We start from the raw sequence: 12,690 nt of genomic DNA on the forward strand, positions 1-12,690 counted from the left end.
GCCACAGAGTCGGTCACTGGGGGAGTGCGGTGGGGGCGGCTGTCGGTAGGGGGCATGTGGGGACGAGTCACCCCGGCACCGGGTTAAGCACGTGATGGGCCGAGGTGAGGAATGTGGGCCAAAGGTGAACGAGGGGACAGGGGAAAAGTAGCTGAGAAACGTCTAGAGCGTCCCCGAAGGGGGCGTGGTTAAGGGCGAAGCCAGAGAGGGAACAGGTCTAAGATGGCCTGGAACCTTCAGGAATATTTCAGAGGTAGGCGCGGCCAAGGGTGGAGCCAAGCCGCGCCGAGAAGGATAAAAGGGAAGCTCCGATCGAATATTGGGGCTGTCTGCAGGTGAAGTGGAACCAAAGTGCTATGTCTACGTCTTCCTCATCGTGGGTCAGACAGCACGTTGACTGCTCTGACCCGATTATAGTTATCCTGTATGCGAGAGAGATAGGTGTATTGTAGTCCCGAGTGTAACAAGAGTGAGGGATAGGTGTATTTAGTCCCGTGTTTAACGGTGTTGCATAAGTGTAGAATAAACGCTGTTGATTCCTAAATAGTGTCTCTGAAATGACTCGCTACCTATATATGGACTTATGTTGAACTTATTTTGCACCATACATAGCTAACCATGATAATCGGAGGTGCTTTGTGCCGCAAGATACATGTTCTCTCACCTTGTGAGAACTAAACTTTCTTCTCAAGTCTCTTTCTGAGAGGAGACGAGGCTTCTTGCAAGAATTCTCTGAGATTCTTGAGGTGGAATTGTAATTTTGTGCTTTAAACTCGACTCAATTACGTCAGTGTGAAGATTGTAATTTAACTGCTCGCAAAATTCACGAACTTTGTATTTGTTGGTTTTTAAAAAAGCCTCGCTACTCCGAATGTTCTTTCAAGTATTGGAACCTCAGTCTGTTGGTTCAGAGCTTGAACCGGCTGTTGGTGTCTAGATCCACGCGTGAATGGAACAGAATAAGCGGTAGGGTGCTGACAAAGGCCTGTGAACGATTCAGCAGATGATGAATGATAAGGGCAACAAGGTCGAGATGCCAGCTTATGGCCAGCGGCCGATGAAGAGAGTAGGCCCTAGAGAGATGTTTGCTAAGAGCAGCCCACTGTGTCATCACAAAATAGCAGCTGTTGAGCAGGATGGCGGCAGTACATGCGTTAAGGTTATGGGGATGGCAGCAGTCACGTCCGGGTCAGCCGGACCTTCAGTCTTTAAGGACTAAAGCAAGAGACTCAGAAAACTCATTGTGGTTTAGCTAAAGCAGAAGCTTAGCAGAAATTACGTCAGGGATTCAGTAACACTTCCGCCACTCTTTGTAGCCCACTCACAGTTTTCTGTGCAAACCTGGCATGACTCCATTTCACACAAGATGCCAAGAAAGGCAAGATATTTTACATGGTTCACCGATTGTATGATCGCCCAGCAATAGCCCTGCGTGTATGTTGAGCTTGTTTCACACCGTACTTGGCCAACCATGACATTTACAGGATATGGCAGCCAATGCACACTTGCAAGTGGGAATTAACTGTGATTTTGACACAAGGGGTGACAGCAGATGGGGGGGGGGGGTACCCAGATAGCAGGTAGAGAGGAGTCGCAGGAGACTCCGCGCCACGTAGCGCGAGGCAAGCGTAGGTCCCAGCTTCCCAATGAGCGTGCGCACAGTCCGGCAAGCTGTGCCTATAAACACAAAACAAAGATCCCCCCCGTAGAGCCTTATTAGACTGTTGGAGCAAGTGCTGTTAGCGAGCAGCTATGAAGGCCGGCACGGCATATGAAGGGGTGGGTGGCCAGCACCACGTCTGACTGCCTTCGTCTCCCCAGTGGCGATGTTTTCAGATACCGCATCGGGTACTTGTTTTAGGATGAGGCCCAGGAACGGTTCAAATAATCGTCACTGGTGTTGCTTGTGAGCGGGAATCGAAACTCGGGTCACTGGGTCCATCGCGCAGCATGCTAACCACTACACTACCGCTCCCCATATGCACACAGATCCCCTCGATAGTGTGATACACTGTTGGGGCAAGTGCTGTTAGCGAGCACACACACACACGGCCACACAAAGATTGAACCCATTACCCTTTCACATTGAGCGGTGGCATCTTTACTTCTTAGCTACAAGCAGCTCTTTGTTGAAATATACTGTTGGTGTACTTTAAGTATTTTTCACAATAAAAAATTTTGTTCCTTCACTAATGGCTAAACATTTACATTTCTGTTATGTAACCAATACAGTGAATGTATTACTGCATGGTTACGTTTTAAACAATAAGGTAATCTGCCCATCATCAGATCAAGATCATATTATATCCCTGGCAATGGAATTTGTACAAATGAGGACTTGATCTGAAGGGCTTGGGATTGAACTTGGGTCTGATCAACCCCAGACACATGACAGGATCCCATCAGGCTAACCACATATCTCCATCTGACACATGCCGGTGGAACATTCACATCTGAATTATGTATAAAATGAGTGTTCACTCCTGCACTGCACACTTTGTCCTTGACCTTTCTCATGCAATGAGCTATTCATTTGGAAGCTGTCCTATTAAGTTTCCTAAATGCGGTTTTCTTGGCCTCAGGCATTTATCTTCATATTGCCATGTAAATAGCACTGTCCATCCGCATTATAATATACTTGCATTCACATGGTTAACTGTGTATCTGCAACCCATCATATTCCTAATATATCCCCAACTTCATCAGTCGCAAAGAACCCTTTTGGTCTCGCGGGAACCCGGAATTTCGCCATACTGGCCATGAAGCTGCCATGACGAGAGGGCTTCCCATTTCCCATTGTGAGGAGCTTCCTGCCATTGGGCTTTAAGATGGCTGCCCCTGACCAATCAGAGTCGCACGCGTCGTGCGCTTTGAACGATTCCGCTGCAATCGATGACTAAACTTTCCGAATCGGTGACCGATTCTAAAAACGACTTGCGGTCTATCTTTTAATAACCGTAGTAGTTTTACCGTGCGAAGCCACGCATGCCCAGCGATACAATGCGCGTTTCACTGCCTCGAAAAAGTAGAATGCAAAAAGCACGCGCATTTCGCTGCGTATTTTCCGGCGCAAAAACGTTGCCCCACTTACGGATCAGCTTCTTGATGTCGTTATCCTCGCTGTCCGGTGCTGGCCCTCCCGGCTCCAATCCATCCGCTGCTTCTCCAGCCACGAGTGGCGAGGAAGCAGACAGATTGGGGAGGATGGTGTGGCCGACCACTTCAACTGGGCTCACCACACCACCGAGCTCGCCGGGAGCCAACGACGTCGCGGTGCACTCCCCCGGCCCTGGCCCTCCCTCGTCAAGGGAGCGGTCTACGTCACCCCCATCAGGCCGCTCCGCCCCTGCCAGGTCGTGCCCGCTGTCCACAGACTTGAGGCTCACGCCGTCTTTCTCCACCTGTCAAAATTTGAAATCAGAACCTCTGCTATTTCGACGTTTTTTTTTGCTCGAGTTGTGGCCCGTTTAAGGATGCGCACATGGTGCATCACCTCCACGAGACCGTCTTTGTGTTCAAACTCTGCACACACGCTTCTCAACGACGGGACGTGATGGGGTGGATTCTCCTGTTGCATTTCCCATGTAAGGGTCGTCTCCTTCTTGTGGAGATGTTTTATGGGGATATTTCATGACTGCTTTGAGTGCAAATTTAAGATAAACACAAGAAACATAAACTGAAAATCAGAACAGAGGTTAATTATTTTGATAGATTTGGTAGCATTCTATAACATAAGATAGCATTTCACGTGTACATTCGGAACTCTGCAACCAACTGTGCATCATCTTGTGCCGAAGGTAGGTCCTGGAAGATGACATCACACAACTACACACACACACCCTCTGTCACTGTTTCTATTCAGGTATTAGTTACTCTTCTCATGCCAGGCCACAGGCTCCTCGATCATTTCTCGTGCATGAAAGGCGAAGACAAAACTGATCTCGTCTCAATCTTTTTCCAGCTGGAGACTCAACGAATATTTAGAGGCTTTTTAATTTATTTTTGCCTGTGAAAAATCCATTATGAAGTGCTGGGGTAGTGTAATTTTAAAAAATAAACACGTCCTGTACATTCGTGAATAGGGTCTACCTTAATATCCCTCTTGAGTCTGGCAACTCCATTTGTATATGGGAATCTCAACCAGATCTGGAAGGATACTGGCGTACAGAGTGGCACGATGCAGACGTCCAGAATAAACACCTCATTCTGGACCCAACATCGCACCTCCTGGCTTTGACATTCCCCCTCAAAGACAGATTTAGTGTAACCATCAACCACATCAGAACATCAATAGGTCGCTGTGCACATCTACTTCATGAATGTAAATTTAAAGACGAGCCACAGTAGTACAACTGTGGCCATGCAATCCGAGCTATGGACCGTATAGTCAACCACCGTAGTCTGCGCTCCTTCAATGGAGGAAGAGAAAAAGATTACAAACTCTCACCTGATGCCGTGGCGAGCAGACCTCGACATTGGCATTTAGCTCCTACGCTTCCCATACGCAAAAGTAGAATACAATGAATTTAAAAAATATTTGAGAGTTACAACATTTGTGGGGCAGGGGAGCTGCACCTCATAGGAAGCGTCGCTGCCGCTGCTCTTGTTGCTGTCCTGTCCGATGCTGGTGGCGTCCGCTGGCGGGGGCTGAGCACCATCCTCGTCCCCACTGCCTCTAAACACGGCCGACGTGAAGTCCAGCGTTTCTCCCAGCATGACCTGACATGCACACGCAGCCGCGCAAGATGCTCACACGTGCCCCTCAAAGTCACGTGCCGCCATGTGCAAGCGCAGCTCACCTTGTGCGGTGCGCTTGAATGCTCGCGAGGCTGATAACATTTATTTTGTGGCTACATTGTCTGCAGAGGGCTGTGCGGGAAATTTTCATCCATTGTTGTCGCGTAGTTTGCTTCTTCAACGCCTCCTCAACGCCTTCACCAATCCCGTGCCCACCAATGTTGGTGTAGGATCCATAAGAGGTTTTTGGGTTAGATGCTTAAATATGTTGTGTTTCACACGAGGGAGCAAATGTGTCGTTAATCCCGCCACCACCCAACAGCCAATTAGTAAGGTTTGTCACGTAAACAAAACATGCAAATTCGTTACTAGTACAGTTCACCAGTGTGTTGGAGAGTAAACCCACGACATTACAATTGCAGTACGACGTTTTGCCAGTAATTACAACTAGCATCATCAGGGGACAGCCAGCGAGCGCAGGTGGATGGGTGAGCGGCGAGCATGAGACTGGCTACTCGCGCGCGCACGTGAACGCGCGCACGTGAACGCGCGCACGTGAACGCGCGCACGTGAACGCGCGCACGTGAGCGCGCGCACGTGAGCGCGCGCACGTGAGCGCGCGCACGTGAGCGCGCGCACGTGAGCGCGCGCACGTGAGCGCGCGCACATGAGCGCGCGCACGTGAGCGCGCGCACGTGAACGCGCGCACGTGAACGCGCGTGCACGTGAACGCGCGCGCACGTGAACGCGCGCACGTGAGCGCGCGCACGTGAACGCGCGCACGTGAACGCGCGCACGTGAACGCGCGCACGTGAACGCGCGCACGTGAACGCGCGTACATGCCGACACCCCCCCCCCCCCAACCTGATCGTTGAGCACCACCCCTCCGGAGAAGTCCTCCATCTCGCTGTCCCCGCCACCTTCCAAGTGCCCGCGCTGAGCTCCGTCCATGGATTCCGAGTGGTTCACACTCGTGCCTGCGACGTTGAGCAGTACCTGCGCGAGGGAAGGACAGCTGGCTCACACACGATGCCCACAGCCACAAGGCCCCTGGTAGAACATGGTGCCAATCACGTGCTCGCACCCTTCATCAAGATCCGACCGTGTCCGTCCAGTGCTCGCTCAGCTGCATTGGCCTCCGTTTGCTGAACAAATACGTTATAAGGTCACAATCATTATACACAAAGTGTTGTCCACAAATTAACCACAATACCTTGCTGATCTCAATGAGCATAAACCACAAACTGTGGTCATCCTCGCAGGGGCTTCTAGCTGGCCATGGCACAAAGACGGTGGTCACTGCATAGCTCGCTTTCGGATGCGCTTCTGCGGCCGTCTGGAACGTTCTTCCTTCCGATATTAGGAAGCCATTGGAGCTATGCACGGATAAATCTAGATTGAAAACTTACTTCTTTCGAGCTTCTTTGTGCGTTTAGTTTGTTGTCGTTCCCCCGCACCTCCGATTAGCGCGATTAGCTACGTACGGTGCGACAGAAGTTCAACATGCATACATCTACCATCAACGCCAAACGTGCGCACAATAATGGCTTGTTCCCCACCTCCCGGCATACCGCGACCAGAGGGCTGCACACACTCGCCTCCACCCCCCAGGTCCACACGAGTCCTTAGGCTTTAGTACAACAACTGCCTGCTAAGCCCAACTGGTTGCAGGCCTGTTCATAGCTATCCCCTTGCCCACATACAGTCCAGGATTTGTAGGCCTAGGTTAAAAAAGACAAAGTTAAAAGTTGTTTCTCTCAGTTTGGAAGACAACTCACGTTCTAAATTCAGTTTTTTTTTAATTTCTATTCGTAAGCAAAGACTCGAATATATTTGTGCCAAATATCAGCTTTCTAGTAAAACACCATGAGCATTCACATCAGTCATCCACTCATGACAATCTGTACATATTAGACAGAGGTTTTGTACTGATGAAATCTTTGTGAGGTTATATAATCAATCGATATGAAAGTGTTGGCCAAAGGCCTATATGGGATATACACGTAGTACACAATGCTGCCAACCAAGGAGTGTTTTATAATGCTATCGACTGTGGTGCTTTAACACGATTACTATTGTTATCATTTACGACAATGATAGCGTACATCTTACTTTTCAATGTACATACAGTGAGGGAAAAAAGTATTTGATCCCCTGCTGATTTTGTACGTTTGCCCACTGACAAAGAAATGATCAGTCTATAATTTTAATGGTAGGTTTATTTGAACAGTGAGAGACAGAATAACAACAAAATTCAGAAATACGCATGTCAAAAATGTTATAAATTGATTTCCATTTTAATGAGGGAAATAAGTATTTGACCCCTCTGAAAAACATGACTTGGTACTTGATGGCAAAACCCTTGTTGGCAATCACAGAGGTCAGACGTTTCTTGTAGTTGGCCACCAGGTTTGCACACATCTCAGGAGGGATTTTGTCCCACTCCTATTTGCAGATCTTCTCCAAGTCATTAAGGTTTCGAGGCTGACGTTTGGCAACTCGAACCTTCAGCTCCCTCCACAGATTTTCTATGGGATTAAGGTCTGGAGACTGGCTAGGCCACTCCAGGACCTTAATGTGCTTCTTCTTGAGCCACTCCTTTGTTGCCTTGGCCGTGTGTTTTGGGTCATTGTCATGCTGGAATACCCATCCACGACCCATTTTCAATGCCCTGGCTGAGGGAAGGAGGTTCTCACCCAAGATTTGACGGTACATGGCCCCTTCCATCGTCCCTTTGATGCGGTGAAGTTGTCCTGTCCCCTTAGCAGAAAAACACCCCCAAAGCATAATGTTTCCACCTCCATGTTTGACGGTGGGGATGGTGTTCTTGGGGTCATAGGCAGCATTCCTCCTCCTCCAAACACGGCGAGTTGAGTTGATGCCAAAGAGCTCCATTTTGGTCTCATCTGACCACAACACTTTCACCCAGTTGTCCTTTGAATCATTTAGATGTTAATTGGCAAACTTCAGACGGGCATGTATATGTGCTTTCTTGAGCAGGGGGACCTTGCGGGCACTGCAGGATTTCAGTCCTTCACGGCGTAGTGTGTTACCAATTGTTTTCTTGGTGACTATGGTCCCAGCTGCCTTGAGATCATTGACAAGATCCTCCCGTGTAGTTCTGGGCTGATTGTTCACCGTTCTCATGATCATTGCAACTCCACGAGGTGAGATCTTGCATGGAGCCCCAGGCCGAGGGAGATTGACAGTTCTTTTGTGTTTCTTCCATTTGCGAATAATTGCACCAACTGTTGTCACCTTCTCACCAAGCTGCTTGGCAATGGTCTTGTAGCCCATTCCAGCCTTGTGTAGGTCTACAATCTTGTCCCTGACATCCTTGGAGAGCTCTTTGGTCTTGGCCATGGTGGAGAGTTTGGAATCTGATTGATTGCTTCTGTGGACAGGTGTCTTTTATAGAGGTAACAAGCTGAGATTAGGAGCACTCCCTTTAAGAGATGGTGTTAAAGATTAGGAGCACTCCCTTTAAGAGTGCTCCTAATCTCAGCTCATTACCTGTATAAAAGACACCTGGGAGCCAGAAATCTTTCTGATTGAGAGGGGGTCAAATACTTATTTCCCTCATTAAAATGCAAATCAATTTATAACATTTTTGACATGCGTTTTTCTGGATTTTGTTGTTTTTATTCTGTCTCTCACCGTTCAAATAAACCTACCATTAAAATTATAGACTGATCATTTCTTTGTCAGTGGGCAAACGTACAAAAGCAGCAGGGGATCAAATACGTTTTTCCCCTCACTGTAACTTAGTTACGTTTCAACATGTGTTCATGCAGATATCACACCACTGCTGAGAATTTTACAAACTAACACAGTTCACCAGAATTCACCGACGAGATAATTCCGTGAGATGATAATTTTTTGTTAATTGATCAACAATTGGCAAAATGTTTTTGCTTTACGTTTCTAGTAAAATGTGTGCAGTTTATATATGGGTTAAATGTTTCTGGTCTACATTTGAGTTTAACGTTCGTGGATTAATATTTGGGTGAAATGCTCCTGCGATATATTTGAGATGGTGTTAAAGCCAAGGTGGTTAACACGTGGATAGGAATCGCACGCCAGTGGCAATTCCAGCCTAATCTCTGGATGTGGATTTGTTTTTCAAGATTCACCTGAAACTCTCTAAGTTTATTTGAAACAATGTATGTTTTAGGTCATAGGCTACATACTTTTTTTTCAACACTGTTCCAGTTCCCATGATTTTTACGTCTATTTTTTATACTAGCACTTATTACATCCCCCCAAAAGAAAACTATATTTAGTAAAATTAACATTTTATTTGCGCTCACTAAATATCCGAGTATATTACAGAAAAAACTTAAAACTGCCCCTTTTGTGTAAATTTAGCATTGGATACAGGACGACATCACACAAAATATAAATCCGATTTGGAACGAGGCTCGTTTAAACCAACATTAATTACGCAAAGAGAATACGAACAGACCCAACAAAGAAGCCCCAAGGGAACACACTTGTTATCGGAGCGAGACGCGACAAGCGCGCCTGGGGGCCTTGTTGTCAAGTCCACAGGCTCCTGAAATGCGAACCAGCAAAGGTCACCCCATGTATCAGTCATACTTTTATAACCAGCACCCCAACCTGTCTGGCGTGTGCGCCCCTTTGCGCACGCACTGCCAAGTGCACGGCGCACGCCCGCCATCCACAAGCACAGAGGGTGTTTTGTGGCTCCTGCATGGCTCGTCGTGGGCCACAGCTGAAACCTCCACGGAGCCTTCAAAGTAGCTACGAGGGTTCAGCTTGATATTTGCTTCACGGTGTTTTTGTTCGCACGAATAAATATTGAGAAACGTGAGGTATAAACTTACTGCTTCAGTGAACTTGTACAATGAATAACTGGTGAATTTAAATAACAACAGGGTTTTTTTTTGTTACCATTGCTTGCAGCAGAGAAAGGTTGGGGAGCGGTGGTGCAGAGGTTTGTGCACTCTACAATGAACCCGACAACCCGAGTTCGATTCCCGCTCATGACCAAAAACAGTGCTACATTTTTTAACCTGTCCTGGGCCTCCCTTAGGTTGACTCAGCCTTAAATTAGTATCTGGTGCGGTGTGTAAACAACAGCGTAGGGGAGACAAAGGTGGCCTGGGCGTGCTGCTGGCCACCCACCCTCTTGTGTGCCTTCCCGGCCTTCATAGGTGCTCGTGAACAGAACTTGCCCCAACAGTCTGTCAAGGAAATAATGTGATATACGGAGAGAGCTGGAGATGACGGGTGACATAGGGGGGCGAACGCCTTTGCTGCAGCACAAATCCACAGAGGACGGTAGTGTCAGATGTCGTCAGTGGTCAGGCTGGCTGTAGACCGATGCATTCTATGCGCTAACAAAGAGCAAATGTTACCACCGGAGTCTAATGAGCCTCCATCATGTGTAGAGTTGTAAAAGCAATCATTGAGGTTAACCATGGGTTTAATGTCACAGTTAGATAAAACCTTTTTTTAAATCAGCCAAAAAAAACCCATTCGGCTTGTTGTGCACTGTACTGAATGTCAAGGCTGAGTATCCGTTTTGTCTGCCTTTTACAAGAGAGCTTGGATTACAGCGAATGTCCGGGCAGGAGTGAGGTTAACACTGACATGTCGGGCAATGTGGTGCATTATGCGAAAACGTCACCGTTGTGTGCATTGTGAGCGCGCACTTTTTTCGTTAAATTTAATGGATGATGATCTAAGTTGTAGCTAATCAAGAATGCAAAAGAAGTATCGCAAAAATACTTTTTTTTCTCAGTGTATTACAAAACTACACCTTCCCTGTTACCCACATGTTCCTGCAGATAAGGGGAAAAATAATTATATCTGCCAAACCACAGACAAGTCAGACTAGAAGCCAAGCAATCACAATAGGTCTTGCATGAGAGTAAATTGCCGAATATATTCATGCATGCATAAACACACGTGTTCGAGTCGCGTAAAATAAACCATCAAAAACGATCTCAAGTTCATCACGGCAAACGAGCATTCCACACGACAAGCAACGCTTGCACTCAGGTCGTCATCTCCTGAAAAGTGCACACTGTTATCGCAGGGTTATTCAATTAAATTGGGCAGTTGTGTCCGACAGACAGCAACATTTGTTCTGCGTCAAAAATGTGTCACGATTAATTTTTAGATACGAATTCACCGTGGAAAAAAAAAGAGCGCTTTATGCGGTTGCGCTACCGGATTGTCCCTCTCGTCTGCTGTGCGAATAGGAAAAATCAACAAGGACTGCACCATCACACGCGGTACCCACGATACTTTGGCAGCGAGTTGGGTTCAAAGATGGAGGAGCCATGATGTGCCAAACACATCCCAGCGCTGGGCCACAAGCAGCTACGATGGCGTTGCGCATGCAGTAGCTGATGACCTTTGCAAGTGGTTTGTCATCTTCTCGTTTTTTTTCACACTCCAGTCTCCCGCCCCACACGAAAGTATTCCCCCACGGGGGCTGGTCTACCGGCCCATGCAGCAGATTTCCAATACAGCAGTTGCAAGGGCCCCGATGGATACAAGGGACTCCTCTACTTACAAACGAGGTCGGTTTGTGAGTCGATTTGTTCTTAAGTCTATTAGACTCCTGTCGATGCCAAACATGTTGTGCAGGGAATGGCTTTAAAAGTTGTATAATTTCCTATAGATATAGATGCCACTGGTTCTTACTCTTCTGCACATGTAGATGTTAATTTCCTTTGGTGCTCGTGTTTCCTCTCTACCAAGAGATGTCTGCACAGTTGCTCTCTTCTTCTCTTCATAAATCAACTTGCAACAGGCAATAGCATCGGGAACAGCTTCAACTGGAAATAACGGCAGGTTTTTACGCATCTCTGAAAGTTTGTAAGATGAATGTTCGTAAATAGAGGAGCCCCTGTACAGGATTCAATTTACCATTACACTGCAAACAGCGCTATTAAAAACAAATGTTGCGAATAGCTCGTTCCAAAAAAATGAATGCGTCTAATAAGCTGGAGTTTACCTTCAATATGTAAAACTGATATCACGACGGAGGCATTGAACAAATTCCACTTCTATTATGCTCAGAATCTTGCTAAACAAGTCAGATAGGCCGACAGAAAAAATATTTTCTTTACATAACAAACATTTTTTTTAAAACAGGCACCACAGTGGAGACAGTACTGGATAAGACAGAAGTTATAGTACTCGAGTGAGCAGACAATGTGTAATTTGTGTTGATTTTTACGCGTTTGTAAATCACGATTATCTCAATGGGGTGATTATTATTATATGTTCTACTGCTGTGGGGCATCGGGAGAGTGCGGTTATTAGTACGCTGGCTAAAACTCACCAACCCTTTCATCAACCTGCTTTGACCCGCAGAATCAAGTACAGTCAACCGACCACCCACGACCATCATGGCATGGGGGGGAGGTGGGGGGAGGCCTTCATCCACCAATGAATTGGTGTTTGATTATACTGCTGCAATTTCTGGTACGTGAGCCTCACACGACAATGAGATTAGCGAAATTCGTAGCAACTTGTAATTGCAAGGTGCTTCAACATTTTATAACACTTCTGAGAATTTGCAACACCACCACATGACATGTGCTGCTGCCTCTGGGCTCTGGAGATCACCTGGAGAAGATTCCAGGCCACGTGTTGACAATGATGATGAACAAGTGGGAGACTGACTTTTTGGAGGTATTAACATACATTTGTTATCATGTCCATTAAAAACGGAAGCCCCATATAAGTGTTAAAAAAATGTTTAAGCACACTGTATTATACCACTGGAGGAGTGGGTGACATTTTTCGGAAACTTAGGCATACAATTTTGATTTGATGAGCTGAAAAAAAGGAGATGGTATGCTTTCTACGTAAACTTTCATGAGATGGAATTTCCTTTGGTACTGTACACGGTCAAATCTTTAGTCTCGGGAATTCTTAAGAAGAGGATGTAAACGGAAGTCAAAAGCAAAT

General features: G+C 46.8%; 1 protein-coding gene across 4 annotated transcripts in view; it reads right to left on the bottom strand.

Moving 5' to 3' along the window:
- The window catches only part of WDR81 (WD repeat domain 81), a 37,951-nt gene that overhangs the window by 16,797 nt on the left and 8,464 nt on the right, over positions 1–12,690 (bottom strand). For all 4 annotated transcript variants that reach the window (XM_032947587.2, XM_032947586.2, XM_076065156.1 and 1 more), the window contains 4 exons: positions 5,602–5,733; positions 4,576–4,719; positions 3,092–3,401; positions 1,570–1,677 (listed from right to left, as the gene is read on the bottom strand). In XM_032947587.2, coding sequence (XP_032803478.1) covers positions 1,570–1,677; positions 3,092–3,401; positions 4,576–4,719; positions 5,602–5,733 — 694 coding nt within the window. The remainder of the gene's footprint in view (positions 1–1,569; positions 1,678–3,091; positions 3,402–4,575; positions 4,720–5,601; positions 5,734–12,690) is intronic.

This window comes from Petromyzon marinus, chromosome 6 (assembly GCF_048934315.1).
Source record: "Petromyzon marinus isolate PM22_M1 ecotype Great Lakes invasive population chromosome 6, UKy_Petmar_22M1.pri1.0, whole genome shotgun sequence".
NCBI classification, from domain to species: Eukaryota; Metazoa; Chordata; class Hyperoartia; order Petromyzontiformes; family Petromyzontidae; genus Petromyzon; species Petromyzon marinus.